Source organism: Amblyraja radiata, chromosome 1 (assembly GCF_010909765.2).
Source record: "Amblyraja radiata isolate CabotCenter1 chromosome 1, sAmbRad1.1.pri, whole genome shotgun sequence".
NCBI lineage: Eukaryota > Metazoa > Chordata > Chondrichthyes > Rajiformes > Rajidae > Amblyraja > Amblyraja radiata.
The window spans coordinates 142,846,828-142,863,123 of record NC_045956.1 but is presented as its reverse complement, the minus strand read 5'-3'; the positions used below and the strand labels follow the sequence as shown (position 1 = coordinate 142,863,123).

Below are 16,296 nucleotides of genomic sequence, written 5' to 3'. Positions count from 1 at the left end.
CAGATGCCGCAGCAGGACCTGTAATATCGTGAAAGACATTACACATCCTTGTCACCACCTTTTCACACTGCTGCCCTCAGGAAAAAGGTACAGGTCGCTAAAGTCACGCACTGCCAGACTCAAGAACAGCTTTTACCCATCAGCAATCTTGGAACTGAACTCTGTCTCGGGAGCAGGTTATGGGGAAGGAGGGGGGGGTGGGAGACAGTGTTAATTTATGTAAATGTGAATCCATGGGTGGGTTCGGGGAGGGAGGGAGTGTAAAAAGTATGAGTATGTGAATGTTTGAAGTTCTTTTAAATGGAGAGATACAGTAATCTCGTTGTATGTGACACATGCAATGACAATAAAGCATTCTGATCTAATACAAACTCTGCACAGACTCCACCCAATATCAAGATCAACCCCAGGTTGAAGCTGGGAGGTACCACACCACACATGTTACTTACTTTGATTTTACTTGGGCTACTGTTACATTTCTCTGAAATGGTTGGTGATAAATATAAAGATGAAATAGTTAACAGAAATAGTTCACAATGGTTGATGACAACCTGGTGTGCCAACAATAACCTCGTCCTCAACTCCAAGAAGACGAAGGAAATTATTGTCGACTTCAGGAAGGTCAGAGGGGGCAGACATACCCCCATCCATATAAACGGGACTGAGGTGGAGCGCGTCTCCAGCTACAAATTCCTCGGGGTACACATCTCGGAGGATTTGTCATGGTCCCTCAACACCTCCAAGCTGATCAAAAAGGCACAGCAGCACCTTTACTTCCTGAGGAGGCTCAAGAAAGCCCACCTGTCCCCCCAGATCCTGACCAACTTCTACCGCTGTACCATCGAGAGCATCCTGACCACCTGCTTCACGGTATGGTACAGCAGCTGCACTGTTGCGGACAGGAAGGCACTACAACGGGTGGTGAAAACCGCGCAGCACATCATTGGTGCCCCGCTCCCTGCCATGGATGCCCTCCACCGAAAACGGTGTCTGAAACGGGCCGGGAAGATCATTAAAGACCCCTCCCACCCCAACCATGGACTGTTTGCCCTCCTCCCATCAGGGAGCCTCAGGTCTCGTACCAGTAGGATGAGGAACAGCTTCTACAATTATACCGTTGCATTGCTGAACTCGGAGTCCCGCCGATAGATTCCTCCGGTCCCTCCGTCCCCATTGTTTAATTATTCTGTATTTTTGGTTATTCTGTATCATCTATTTTTTTTAAATTTCTATATTGCACTACTACTACGGACTGATGCAAAACTGCATTTCGTTGTACCCATACCCAGTATTTGTGCAATGACATTAAAGCTGAATTGAATTGAATTGAATTGAATTGAATGAGTAGAACTCAGAAAAAGGTTATGCAGTGAAAACAATAGAGTTAGAAATATTACTATTTGACTTTTCACAGAAAACAGTTTTGGCATCAACGTAAGATTTGGGGTTGTGTTGGGATTGGAGGACATGGGTGCAGCCACAAGCACAGAGGCTGAGATTGCATATGATGCAAACCTAATGGATGTGATAGACGTCAAAGTTAAACAGGATAAGCTCCAGTGAAGATGTGAAGACTCTTGTGAATTGGGCAGACCAGCGGCAGATGAAATTCAGTAAAGAGAAATATAAAACATTTCATACGCATGCAGAACATTTAATTATTTAAATGAAATTATTTAAATGAAAAAAAAATCTATGCTAAATGAATGGATCTGATGATGTTGGTATGATGTGATACGATAGAACTTTATTTATCCCAGGAGGGAAATTGATCTGCCAACTGTCATAAAACACAAAATACATGAAACATGAAATTAAAGTGACGAGTGGAAAGGATTGGGGATGTGCAAATATTGAGGGGGGGGGGGGGGGTAGTGGGAGGAGAGTCAGTCCCCTTGACAGAAGGGGGAGGAGTTGTACAGTTTGATAGCCACAGGGAAGAAGGATCTCCTGTGGCGTTCTGTACTGAGAAGGATCTCCTGTGGCGTACTGTACTGACCGACAAGCAGATGAAGATAACAATGTTCAATGGCAGTAATTGAAAATAAAATCTCAGTATAGATAGATAGATAGATAGATATGCCATTTATTGTCACTATACATGTACAATGAGATTAAAAGCATCTCGTACTCAGTGCATACATATAATTTAGTACAAAAAACAAGAAACAGAAAACAAAACAAGGGGGGGGGGGATAGGTGCACAATTCTGCGGCGCTATATACATATCTATAAAGGCAAAATGGTGAAGGATGAATAGGTAGTATTCTTAGGCAGATTTTTAAAGTTATATTAAAATATTAAAAATTATTTAAAAAATATTAAAAATTACAATTACAATACATATTACAATTCCAATTTCAGTAAGTGGATGGAGTAGATGGAAGTCCGGGTGTTGGGCTGTGAAGTCAGTGCATGTGTGAGTTAAGAGTAGTTATGACTTTCGGAAAGGAACCACATTTGAGCCTTAAAGGTGAAATAATCCTGTCATTTTCTAAACCGCTCATGCAAATCACTCCGCTATACAGTATATGATTATAGTCACTACAATACGGAAAGGATCTTGCATTTTCTAAGAGAATACTGAAGGGAACAACCAAAATATTGGGAGTAATGAAGGATAGATGAAAAGGAGCAATTATAAAAAGTAGCTACAATGTGATGGGATTTTTTTTCTGGATTTTGAAATCACTTTGTAATACAAGTTAGATAAATTTCTGTTAATAACAAATAACCAGACACAGTAAATGATGAATATAATGCATAAGTAAAAATATAAAGGAGTCCTTATGTACAATAGTTGAGCACACTGATCAATTTGCAGCAGTTACTGGGTAATGTACAGTTTAGACCTCATTGTATCAAAATGGTGCCAGCAAACATTGTTAATATGTGGTCCATGAAATGCATTTCAAAAATAGACAAATACACTACAGTAACATGGCTAACTGCATTTTCCTCCAGGATTTTTGTAGTGATTGTATTAAAGTAAAAAGATAAACAAACGGCTTTTTTAACTTTTTCAATAGTTGATGCAGCAACAAGCAACGATAATGGCGTCAGTTGCGCAGGGAGGTTACCTGAACCCGATGGCAGCATTTGCAGCAGCACAGATGCAGCAGATGGCAGCCTTGAATATGAATGGACTTGCAGCTACACCCATGACACCAACATCAGGTATGTGTGGCAGTGGGGCCAATGAAGAATTTGATATTATCCCATATTTCTTCACTTTTGACTACTATCATTTACGACACCATTATTCACGTTTCATTTATAGCATAGACATTTTTCATTACAACCTTACATTTTTTTGTATAACAATAACATAATTTCTAGCATGGAGTCATACAGTGTGGAAACAGGCTGTCTTTTTCAGCCCATCTTGCCCATGGCAACCACTATGCCCCATCTACGCTAGTCCCACCTGCCTGCTCTTGGCCCATAGTCCTCTAAACCTATCCAATCCATGTACCTGTCCAAATCTCTCTTAAATGTTATATAATTCCGAACAAAATTTCTAAAGCCATTCATATAGTTTTTTCCCCTTATAGTTGCCAATACCAAGATGCTTTTTATTAATCATTTATTTACTGTAGCTTTGTTGTTTTTATGCATCCTTTTCTGAAAGATTTCACTTACCTTTGTGTGCAGTTTAAGAAGAATAAGCAGTCCAATGATACTCCATGCAAGTCCAATCCTGCCTTCACCTGCAATCTAGTGACATTCACAATTTTCAGCATCGTATCTTGTTGAATATCAAACGTGAGCAGGCTAACTTATCTCCCAGTTTGTTTTCAGTGTTCACCAAAGCCTTGCTGTCACATTTTCACAGAAACCTTACTGAAATATGTTCTCAGTACAGGGCAAGGATCCACACTATGAATAGAATTACACAATTGTTGGTGTGAGTATTATAAGGTTCATAAGGTTCATTTATTGTCACATACACCAATTGGTCTAGTAAAATTCATTGGCCTGGTCAGTCATACAATTTAAAAAAGCAACAGACTCAAAAAACACATTTTAACATAAACATCCATCACAGTGACTCCTACACATTCCTCAGTGTGATGGAAGGCGAAAATAAAGTTCAAGTCCTTCCCTTGTTGTTCTTCCTGGTCGGGGGCCTCGAGCCCCGTTGACGGGACGGTCTTGACTCCCGTAGCCAGCGGCGTTCAAGCCCTCCGCGTCGAGGTGTTCAGCTGCCGCATCGGGGGGATGTCAGCTCCCCCGCGCCGGGCGATCGAACGTTGCGTCGGGGCTGGACGAACCTTCTGTGGCTTTGGAGCTCCCGACTAGCCTCTCCCGAGACTGTGAGCCCTTGATGGTAAGTCCGCAGGCCGCGGTGGGAGCGGTCCCAGGCAAGGGATCCACTCCAATGGTAAGTCCGCGCCCCGCGGTGGGGCTCACGACAGTCCGAGGCGGCTCCCAGCTCCAGCGATGGTAGGCCGCAGGGCGCGGAGAATGTGACCCGTGTATCCGCCCCCTGTATTAATTGATGAATTGATGATATCAGATACATTGAAAGCCCTAAGGTAAACCTCTTGCAAAAATAACTTATGAAATTAAACTTTACCATTGATTTCTCTAGACAGCAGCTCTCATCCGTGCTATCAGAAAATTTGTTGAGCAAGAATAACATATTGAAGACCACAAATAGAATTAATCCAGCATACATTTATTAGTTTCTAGGATGCGCACATGAGGAGTGCATGTGGTACAAACCTAGCCTTCAAATGTAATACAGTGCAAGTAAGCTGGCAGGGAGCTTTCCATCTTTTCTGAAGTTAATGAAAATAAGGAGACAAATCATAAAATCAAAATTACTCCATTGCCTGAGCAATGGTGCCTACTGCACAGTTGTTGTTTAGTTGCAAGATAGGTGGAAGGAAGAACATTTTACATTTACAGCAGGGGTGCGGAAAGGGAGGTGTTGAAGCAGAAAGTAGTGGCCTATGAGCATCACATGCCTCTATCATCTTCACTGGGTCATTGTTGCAAAGCTTCTGCAAGCATCAGCGTATTATGTAAACTACCTACAACAACATCAACCTTAGAGCACTCCCTCGCCACCTCTTCTGATGCAACCACATGGCCTGCTAACACAGTGTCAATGCCCTTGGAACCACAATGAAAACCAAGGACATCCATCGATAAAACATCAGAATACTCAAAGCAAAACCCGAATGCAATGAATTCTTTAAGATTCTTGACATTACGACGATGTGAGTGAGAAAGGATGGATGCTAAAATATCCAATACTTTTTTTTGTTATTTACAACACATTGAACTATCCCCAGCTATTTCTTGAACCATCTGCTAATTGAGCACACTGTCAGTCAGATGGAAAGCACCTCATTTCAATGACACAATGATTCTTTGCTTCATGCAAGCGTTATTAAAGTCCTTCTGACTAGAAACGAGTTGGCATCAACTATGATTGCGTTAAGCACAAAGCACACTTTGTGATAATTAGGACTCATGTACGCTGTAAAAGTGCAGATGGAATGGAAGGGAAAATAAGTACTGGTTTGGAGTCATTTAAATAATGTAAGTGACAACTTGGATGCATTCGTAGTCATTAGCCAGCTCCACTTCAAGTAGGGCAATTATCTTTGTAGGTCAAATTTTTAAGCATATTTGCTTTTCAATTGCCAAACTCCACCCTGACTTTTCCTACAAGACATTCTTCATCCATTCCTTCCATAACCTCTGCACTCAATGATTCCTCATTCTCAATTACTTTAATTTCTATTTTGGTTACTGTTGCCTTTCCTCTTCTAGACTTACTGCATTCCTTTATACCAGAGGTCTTTGTGTATATATTCTGCTGATTACAGCCATGACAAACACCCAGTGCAATCCCAAGATTCATAGGTTTCAAAGGTTTCAAAGGTCTTTTATTGTCACGTGTACCAATTAAGGTACAGTGATATGCGAATTACCATACAGCCATACTAAAAAAGCAACAAGACACACAACCACATAAAAGTTAACATAAACATCCACCACAGCAAATGCCCCACATTCCTCACTGTGATGGAAGGCAATAAAGTCTAATCCTCTTCCCTCATTTTTCTCCCACGGTCGGGGCAGTCGAACCATCCGTTGGGGCGATCAAAGCTCCATGCAGCCGGCGGTCGAAGTTGGGGCGATCGAAGCCCCCGTGTCGGGGCGATCGAAGTTCCCGTGTCGGGGCGATCGTAGCTCCTGCAGCTTGGAGTTCCCAATGACTCTCAATTTGCATTTTCTCACATTATATTTCAGTTGCATTTAAAAGCAATTCATTGGATGAGAAGCTGTTAAGGAAGTCCCAAAAAGTGCAAGTTGCCTTTTATAAACACATTTTGTGTTTCAGAGAATTTCCTGGTATTGATGTATTTTTCTGACCAGTTCCTTGGATCTTGCAACCTCCAGATATTTCTAACCTCTTCTGCACTGATTCTGGAGGTAAATGGGGTCAGTATAGATCAGCACAATGGCTGCCATGGACATGTTGGGTTGAAGGAGCTGCATGACTGTGCGGCCCGATGACTTTATGATTTCAAGTACATTGTGAATATAGCCATCTGTCGACGGATCTGGCAGGAACAAGTGCGATTAGGTCTTGTTCTCCATTACCAAATTACTCACGACTTAAAGGTGAATCTGATGAATAACTGAGGTGTTTTGCCCCACTGTGAATCATCTCCATAAATTCTGTTCTCTGTCTCACTACCAATAGGATGTAGAAGGATATTTTGTGAACTTCACAGAGAGTTGTGAATCTGTGGAATTCTCTGCCACCGAAGGCAGTGGAGGCCAATTCACTGGATGTTTTCAAGAGAGAGAGATTCAGCTCTTGGGGCTAAAGGAGTCAAGGGATATGAGGAAAAAGCAGGAACGGAGTATTGATTTTAGATGATTAGCCATGATCATATTGAATGGCTCGAACGGCCAAATGGCCTACTCCTGCACCTATTTTCCTATGTGTCTATGTTTCTATGTTTCTTGCTTTGCTTTGACTATCTGTTTAGCCATTCTGCTGCCCCTCCCCTTTCCCTTGTTCATTGATCTCCTCTCTGCCTCTAAACCTCTGTGACATCTCCCATATATTTTTTTGACTACTCTCTGGGCTTCCATCCATTTTCTGGCTTGCCATTTTCAAATTGGTGACATCCATGAATCTACCCCTATGTTGACATTCTCCCATTTCCAGTCGCTCACTGCCGAATTTCCTTTGATCTGGTCTTCCCATCACCCACATTATAAATGGTTTCCTCTCCTCAGATGAAATCCCTTATCAGAATCTTTGCATCTCGAATCTTGTCTTGCCATTTGATGTGAAGTACTCTGTGGAGCCAGGTCATGTGGAAGTGGTTCGGCTGCCTGGCATGTCAGCTGTACATTATCCATATCTTGCAATCATAGAGTAAAGTGCGTATAACAATAGTATGATGCTCTTTAGACTTTAGAGATACAGCGTGGAAACAGGCCCTTCGGCCCACCGGGTCCGCACTGACCAGCAATCAAGCCATACACCAGCATTGGTCAACACTACACACTAGGGACAATTTACAATTTTACCGAAGCCAGATAACGTACGTCTTTCGAATGTGGGAGGACACTGGAGCACCCAGGGAAAACCCACGCAGTCACAGGGAGAACGTAAGAACTCCATACAGGCAGCGCCCATAGTCAGGATCGAACCTGGGTATCTGGCGCTGTAAGGCAGCAGCTCTGCCACAGCACTGCCAATATGCCGCCACCCCTTCCGCTTGGTTTGCGACTGATTCCTCTTCGTTCCCACACTTTATGTGTCGGTCTTCTATATCCTGTATGTAAATCTGGCTTTTGCTTCCTGTTCTGGACTTCGCCATCAGTGTTGACCTATCTGAAGACAGTGCTGCCAAGGTATAATAATAATAATAATAAATTTTATTTATGGGCGCCTTTCAAGAGTCTCAAGGACACCTTACAAAAATTGAGCATGTAGAGGAAAAACATGTAAGGGGAATGAAATAAATCGTGCCCACTACTGAAAGCCACTGACCGTTCACAAGGATGTGGTGTCTGATGTAAGTAAACGAATAAGCCGCAAACAGTTGACAAAAGAGTTAAAGAAAAGAAATTAGAATTTGTCCTGGCCAAAGTTAGAGCTCGGCCAGGACAACTGCCATTTATTAAAATCAGGAATAAACATTCGTAAGAATGACAAATCACCGTTACCAGCAGACAAAGAGCAAAACATTCCTTATCCAGGAAACCTATACTAGAAACACTCAGCCAGTCAGTCAATTCTGAAGGATATTCTCCTTAAATTAAGCTTTCTTTTCTTGCACAGATGCTACCTGACCTCCAAAATGTTGCAAGCATTTCCAATATTAAAATGAGATGCACTGGCAGAATTTTCTCAGTAGCAGTAGTGCAGTGGACTTCAGCACCATCAAAGTCTTCCAAATATACTTTCTTGGATCAAATTATTGAAGAACAGATGGATGAGCTTTATGTGGGATTTCTGGCAGATTTGGGTAGAGAGGAAACAGTTCTACTTCTCTGGCATCTCCGTCCACCAGGAAGATAACTGGCTCCATTGCTGGATGTAGAGCAAAGTCCATGCACCCAAACTGCGCAGAGGCCATCCTCAACCATCGAACAGACCAAAAGATGTTATGTGAATGCTGCCTGACCCACTGAGTTACTCCAGCACTTTGTGTCTATTCTAATTATCCTTGTTATAGTGCAATTGTCAACGCATTTCTTAATGAAACTGAAGCCGACTTTGTTATACTCAGTCAGGCTGGATGAAGTGATTTTGAACATCGTCTAGTCCATGAACTCAAGGCAGTCCAGACGTAAACCCTCAGCCTCCTTAGGCCACCGCTGTATCGTTCTCTTCATTGGTGCTTTGAACTTCAGTCTCTGTCTGTAAGCTGGCAGAAGCAGCACTGACAGGTGATCAGACCAGCTAAAATGAGGTTGAGGGATGGAGCAATGGGTGTACATGGACGGCTTGATTGTAATCACGTATTGTCTTCCAGCTGACTGGTTAGCAAGCAACAAAATCTTATCACTGTACCTCAATACACATGACAATAAACTAAACTAAATTAAACTAGAGTGTCAAATCTCCGTGTGGAACTAGAGACCTGCTGATGGTGTTTGAGAAGTACGTTCTTGAAGTTAGTTTGAAGCCTCCTGCTCTACAAAACATCATGCTTCTCTGTTTCCAGAGCATTGACAATTGAGTCTAATTCAACGAGTACCACTGTGGCATTATCATGTAGACCACCAACAAGAAGGTAGAGGTGAATTCCCTTGGTTGATAAAGGTGACAAAATGTTATGAACAATCATTCCAGTTCAGGCGAGCAGAATTGATCTAAGATCATCACAACAGTACACCAGGAAAAGACACAATGTACTGGAGTAACTTAGCAGGTCAGGCAGCATCACCACAAAGCATTGACCAAAAAGCAGACAGCGCTGCCTTTCCCCTTGCCTGAGGATTCCATATGGTCCATACAATAAATGAAGGAAACCTCAGGTTATATAGCAGGGTGAGCCATGTTTCTGTGGGGTATTGATTTTAGATGATCATGAGGTACTGATTTTAGATGATCAGCTATTGAATGGCGGTGCTGGCTCGAAGGGCCAAATAGCCTACTCCTGCACCTATTCTCCTATATTTCTCAGTTTCTACAAAGAACACAGCAGTCCCTGATCTTGTTTTGAAACAGCAGCCTTGTTCTTTCAGCTTGTTCTCGAGTGATTGAATGTTACCTGGAAGTATGCTGGAGAAAGGGGGTACCTGGAATCCCTCAGTTTCAGCCTTACCCCTCACCCCCCCCCCCCCCCCCCCCCCCCCTCCACCCCCCCCACCCCCCACCCTCCTCTCCCCCCAGCCCACTGCCACTCTTCCTTCTTCTGTCAGTACTCACAGCTGTACCAGTAGGGTCGGGTCCAATAAAGATCATTAGTTCTAAGAGTTCCTTTGAAATGGCGAAGATTTTCAGTGCTGGAATAAATGATTTTCTCAGCAGTAGAGTCGCCTATAGACCAGAAAAGCTAAGGATGGGGAGATCTGCTTCTAAGAAGGATTTAGCAAATCAAATGTTTTCTTGCAACAATCCAGTGGTTTCATGCTGACTATTACTAGCTTTTTTCGTTCTCGAATCCCAGATTATCTTAATTACCTGAGTTTAAATTCCCAGCTCTCGTGGGGGATTCAAACTAGGTTTAGGGATCAATCATCCAGGACTCATACTGCTAATGTAGTAACTTAATAACAATACTACCATGTCCCTTGGTGGCAAAACTGAAGGATTGTTCAACACACTGCCAATTTACTGTCACGTAGGGTTAGAATCTCCGTCGATGCTTTCAACACAATTAGCTGGCAAGGTGCTAACCTTTAAACTTTCCTCCCGCACCTCTCCACTTCTCTAATCTTACATTCTATTGTTAAGGCATGTCTAAAAGTATGATTGAAGCTTGATTCCAAGTTCTCTCTCGTCGCGTTGTTTTATGTGAAGTACCATGTATTGTTTTGTTAGACTAAACGTGATTGATGGTGATTTCCAGTCTCGTTTCAGCCATGGCAAACAATTTTGCAGAAATTGTATAGTGGAGCAAATATTATTAGCAGCATATGCAACATTCTTGACTTTCTTCACAGTCTGAAGAAGGGTCCCGACCCAAAACATCACCCATCCTTTTTCTCCAGAGATGGTACCTGACCTGCTGAGTTATTCCAGTACTTTGTGTCTATATTCAGTATAGACCAGCATTTGCAGTTCTTTCTTTCTACACTAAGTCTTAACTTTTGATGTATGTGCTATTAGCCACGCACATCTTTTGTGAAGCAACCACTTAAGCAAGCCTTCAAAGATCCATTCAAGCATTACTGGACTGGAACAGAAATATTTGCACTGGTTTAAAAAAAAAACCTTCAGTAACCTTGCCCTGAAGTCTTCCAACATGGACAAACAAACATGGACAAATAAATAGTTGGTCTTTCAACATGCACTAGCATTGCCAAAAAGAAACCTTTCCAGACAATTATGAGCATGAAGTGACATTTCCATAACAGTTGGACAGATATCATATATATAAGGAAAGTTGTATTATTATCGCTGGCAACAATGGGTCCATCCCCATACCTTCTCTCCAGAGATGCTGCCTGTCCCGCTGAGTTACTCCGGCATTTTGGGTCTACCTTCAAATTAAACAAGCATCTGCAGTTCTTTCCTATTCAATAAACTCAAAGCATTCTATGTCCAATTTCAACAGAAGGCCCCTGGTGGAATGCACCCCCCCCCCCCCCCCCACCCCAACACCACCACCACACCCCCACCACCGCCATCACCACCACCACCAGTCACAGATGCACCAGTTCCAATGGTTACTGAGGCAGACTTAAGATCGGCCTTCCTGAGAGTGAATCCACAGAAAACAACCGGCCCGGATTGAGTCCATGGCCACATGGTGAGGACCTGTGCGGATCAGCTGGCAGAGGTATTCACAGGCATCCTTACCTTCTCACCACTACAATCTGAAGAGCCCATCTGCTTCTAAAAGCCCACTTTCATCCCGGTGCTGAAGGAAAGTATAAGTATGCTTAATGACCATTGTCCAGTGGCTCTGATATCCATCATCATGAAGTGCTTCGAGTAGCTGGCGATTATAAGCCAGCACAAATTAAGTCATCTCTGGAGCACCCGGACAACAAGGACTTCTACATCAGACTCCTATTTATTGACTCAGCGGGACAGGCAGCATCTCTGGAGAGAAGGAATGCGATGCTGCTCCACAGATGCTGCCTGTCCCGCTGAGTTACTCCAGCATTTTTTGACTACCTTCGATTTAAACTAGCATCTTGCAGTTCTTTCCTACACACTTCCTATTTGACGATAGCTCTGCCTTCAACACTGTAATCCCATCTAAATTCATCTCCAAACTCCATGATCATGGAATCAGCTCCCCCTTCTGACACTGGATCCTCGACTTTCTGATCCACTGACCTCAATCGGTGAGGATATGTGACAACACCATCTCCACATTAAATCTCAACACCAGTGCCCCACAAGGATATCTTCTCAGTACAATGACAAGACGGAGTGCAGGAAGGTGATAGAGAACTTAGTAACATGGTGTCAGGACAACATGCTCTCCCTCAATGTCAGCAAAATGAAAGATCAAGTTATTGACTTCAGGAATAATGATGGAGTACATGCCCCAAACAGCATCCATGGTGCCGATGTCTGAAATGGTTGAGAGCTTCAAGTTTCTTGGCGTTAATATTAGCAATGATCTATCATGGGCCAACCACATTGATGTGACAGCCAAGAAGACACACTCACACCTCTACTTCCTCAGGAGATTGAGGAAATTCAGCATGTCTCCTATGACCCATACAAACTTCTACAGATGCACTGTAGAAAACATACTGTCGGGTTGTGTTCGGCAACACCCCTGATCCACACCAACACCTCCACTTCCTGAGGAGACTGAGGCAATGTCTACCACTCTGCCTTCATCAATTCTCCTAGTTACCACCCCTAAAATACCAATTGCTTTGTTCATACATGATCTTCCCTGTAACAAAGCCAAGCTCAGTCCCCCTAATCTATCCTTCCTTTTCAAGTGAACATGAATACTGTCCCTCACAATCTTTTCACAAGCTTCTCCAACTATTTCCCTACTACTGATGTGATGCTCACCAGCCTACACCTTCCAGGCTTACCCCTATTGCCCCTTTTGAAAAAAGGGAACACCATTACGAAGAAACTAGCTACAAGTCTTTGGAAGCTTTGTCTCAGGAAGCTGTGGAGGCTGACCTTCTAATCAAAGATAACCTTGTTATTTAATCATAAGAGAATCAGGGGATTTGAGGTTTGGAAGCAGAAATGGACGTGGGAAGTTGGGTGAGTCACAATCTAATTGAATGCTCCAGCAGGCTCAAAGGGCTGAGAGGTTCCCGTTTCTAATAATCTTATGCATTAAAAACAGTTTGCTGCATAACAAGGTACCCTACGTTTAATACCATTGTCACATTTTTTTGAGCTTCATCATTGCAAATTTATCAACATCAAATTCTTTGTTGTAGCTTCTGCTGTTTCCCTGGGAATGGTCTGGCTAATCTAACCAGTCTGAAGAAGGGTATCGACTAGAAATGTCGCCTATCGATGTTCTTCAGAGATGCTGCCTGGCCCGCTGAATTACCCCAGCACTCTTGTGTTTTTTTGTTGTTGTAAACCAGCACCTGCAGTTCCTTGCATCCGCTGCAAAAGTGAAATATTTTTGCTCGATATGGTCGTAGCTTGAGATGCATGATTTGCTGTGTATGTGTTTCAGGCGGGAGCACACCTCCTGGTATCACCGCACCAGCCGTGCCTAGCATTCCTTCTCCAATTGGAGTAAATGGATTTACCGGCCTCCCCCCACAGGCTAATGGACAGCCCACAGCAGAAGCCGTCTTTGCCAATGGAATCCATCCCTACCCAGGTACACATTTACTGTCTTCATATACGTTGTACTGAGAGTGGGAGACAGGGACGAACTAATTTGCTCAGATTCGGGAAAAGACTGTTTTGTCAGCTTTCCAGGTGTGTGCATGGCAGAGGGAATTTTTGGTGTTTATTCTGACCAGACACTGGAATTACCTCTATGGCTCTGCATCACACATCTTCAAGATTTAGTTCGTTCACTGTCACTGAGAGATTGTGAAATGTTTAACAGCAACTGCTATCCCAAATAAATCGTTTAATCAGAGCATTATGAATATAAATTTATTCTGCCCACAAAAAGACACATTATGACAGCATAATAAATATGGATTGATATCTTAGATACGTTAAAAAACGCAGCCAATTTTTTAACCAGTTTTTAACAAGGCAGATGAGGTTATGAGTAGTGTTAACACTAGAAGTCATGGCCAAAAGAACAACAAGAATGGACAGTATTCCTGGACCATGGAATGGACAGCATTCCATAGTCAAATTTATATCAAGAAACCTGTAACTGAAAGGTTAATTTGTTTCTTTTCTCCTTTCAAATATTGAGCCAACTACACTATTTACGCTCCATGTCAAAACGTGCTTTAATTTACTTAGCATCTTTGCATGACTTCAGACGCCCTGAAGCCCACACAGATAATTAAGTATATTTTTACTGTGGGAGACGCAACAGCTAATGTTCACACTGCAATTCTATACAATTAGTTGAGGATAAATGCTGGCCGGACATTGGAGAGAACCACCCCGTTGTTTATTAAAATAGTGACATCCAATCTTTTACCACCACCATAGGGGAGAGCTGCTCTTAGTTTGACATCACTCATCTGAAAGGCAATAGTTCCAACTTGCAACATGGCTTATTATTGGACTGCCATGCACTTTGTGTCAACCCAAATCCTGTACTTAAGTGGGTCAGAACCATCAACCTTCAGAGACATGAATAATAATGCTATTCCTGAGACATGGCGAACATATTACTGTTGTTTGGCTCAACACATATTAATTTTGAAAAAACAGAGTCGTTGTGAGATAATTAGTACATTTCATCTGGATAATATCCTTGGAGTGCTGGAAAATTCCTTGTAATGCAAGTACTAAGGGGACAAAGCAGTGCAATGTGTTAGCAAATAGCCCTTTACTTCCTAAATTTGCCATCTAAACACATCCATCTGGAGAAATGGAATGTGTCTTATCTGAAAAAAAGTACTGGCTGTAAGCCCAGAAATGGGATTACATAACACTGTTTTATTCAGTGCTATATGATTAAAACATGATTTAATTTGGAGAATACATCATTTACAACCATTTTTGCCAGGCTCCAATCTCTCCTTAAACCACACTAGTGTTGACAACTCATGCCCAATTTCCCATCCCTTGCAGCACATATGCATGCCTGTTTACTTTCACTACATCTCCCACCCACACCATACAAGAACCCTTGTTGAGGGAATCCCACCGATGTTGGTGAGTCAACAGTCCAAGATCCTTCCACTCTACCCCATTAGCCATAGGTGCACTTGAGTCCGTGACCACCCTTGTTTGATCATCGTTGGCTTTGATCTGTTCTTTTCACACTTTATGTGTTCTCTATACCGTTCCATATCTTGTTTCCCTCTCTCCAGTCTGAAGAAGGGTCTCGACCCGAAACGTCACCCATTCCTTCGCTGCAGAGATGCTGCCTGTCCCACTGAGTTCCTCCAGCATTTCATGTCTATCTTCAGTGTAAACCACCATCTGTAGTTCATTCCTACACCCTGCAAATCTGACATCGAGGAAGGATTACTCTGGAATAACACAGTTTTGATTCCATTAATGCCCAGACAGTCTCAGTTGTAACTGACTTTTGATATGGTGGGACAACCATCAGACCACTAAATGGTCATAGAATTACACAGCACAGAAACATGCCCCTCAAAACAACTCGTCCATGCCAACCAAGATGCCTCATGCCAACACATGCCAACTAAGATGTCCATATCCCTCCAAACCTTTCCTATAAAGGTACCTGTCCAGGTGTTATTTGAATGCTGTTATAGTACCTGCCTCAACTACCCCCTCTGGCAGCTCATTCCATATACCCTCCATCCTCAGAGCGAAAAAAATTTGCCCTGAGGTTTGTATTAAATCTTGCCCTTCTCATCTTATACCTATGTCCTCTCATTCATGATTCTCCTGTTCAGCATAAAAAAACTTTGTATTCCCCTGGTGATTTTTATACACCTCGATAACATCACTTCTCAGCGTCCTGAGCTCCAAGGAAGTAACTTGCTCAACCTCACCCTACAGGTCAGGCTCTCAAGTCCTGGCACCATCCCCATATATCTTCTCTTTACCCTTTCCAGTTTAATGACATCCTTCCTCCAGCAGTGCGACCAAAATTGAACACAGTACTCCAAATGTGACTTCACCAACATCATAACGTAACATCCTAACTTCTGTACTCAATACCCTGACTGATGAAGGTCATTGTACCAAAAATCTTCTTTCCCACCCTATCTACCTATGACTCTACTTTCTGGGAACTATCTACATGTATTCCTAGATCCCTCTACTCTACAACATTCTAAAGGATCTTACCATTCACTGTGAAGATCTTACTCTGGTTCCTGCAATTTCTTCTCTAAGCTTACCACAGCATCCCCGAATATTTCTGAACTAGCCCTGGGGGATTTATCTACCTTCATACACCTTAGAACGTCTAGTACCTCCTCAACCATAATATTATCTCTTTAAGACATCTCTATTAACAGTCCCAAATTCCCTAGTTTTTCTCCACTATACCTTCACCATTATGTACG

The 16,296-nt window shown here is 42.6% G+C and overlaps 1 protein-coding gene across 9 annotated transcripts in view; it reads left to right on the top strand.

Annotated features, from left to right (window-relative positions):
• Positions 1 to 16,296, top strand: part of celf4 (CUGBP Elav-like family member 4) — a 1,189,269-nt gene that overhangs the window by 1,063,373 nt on the left and 109,600 nt on the right. For all 9 annotated transcript variants that reach the window (XM_033032265.1, XM_033032259.1, XM_033032244.1 and 6 more), the window contains 2 exons: positions 3,030 to 3,177; positions 13,338 to 13,487. In XM_033032265.1, coding sequence (XP_032888156.1) covers positions 3,030 to 3,177; positions 13,338 to 13,487 — 298 coding nt within the window. The remainder of the gene's footprint in view (positions 1 to 3,029; positions 3,178 to 13,337; positions 13,488 to 16,296) is intronic.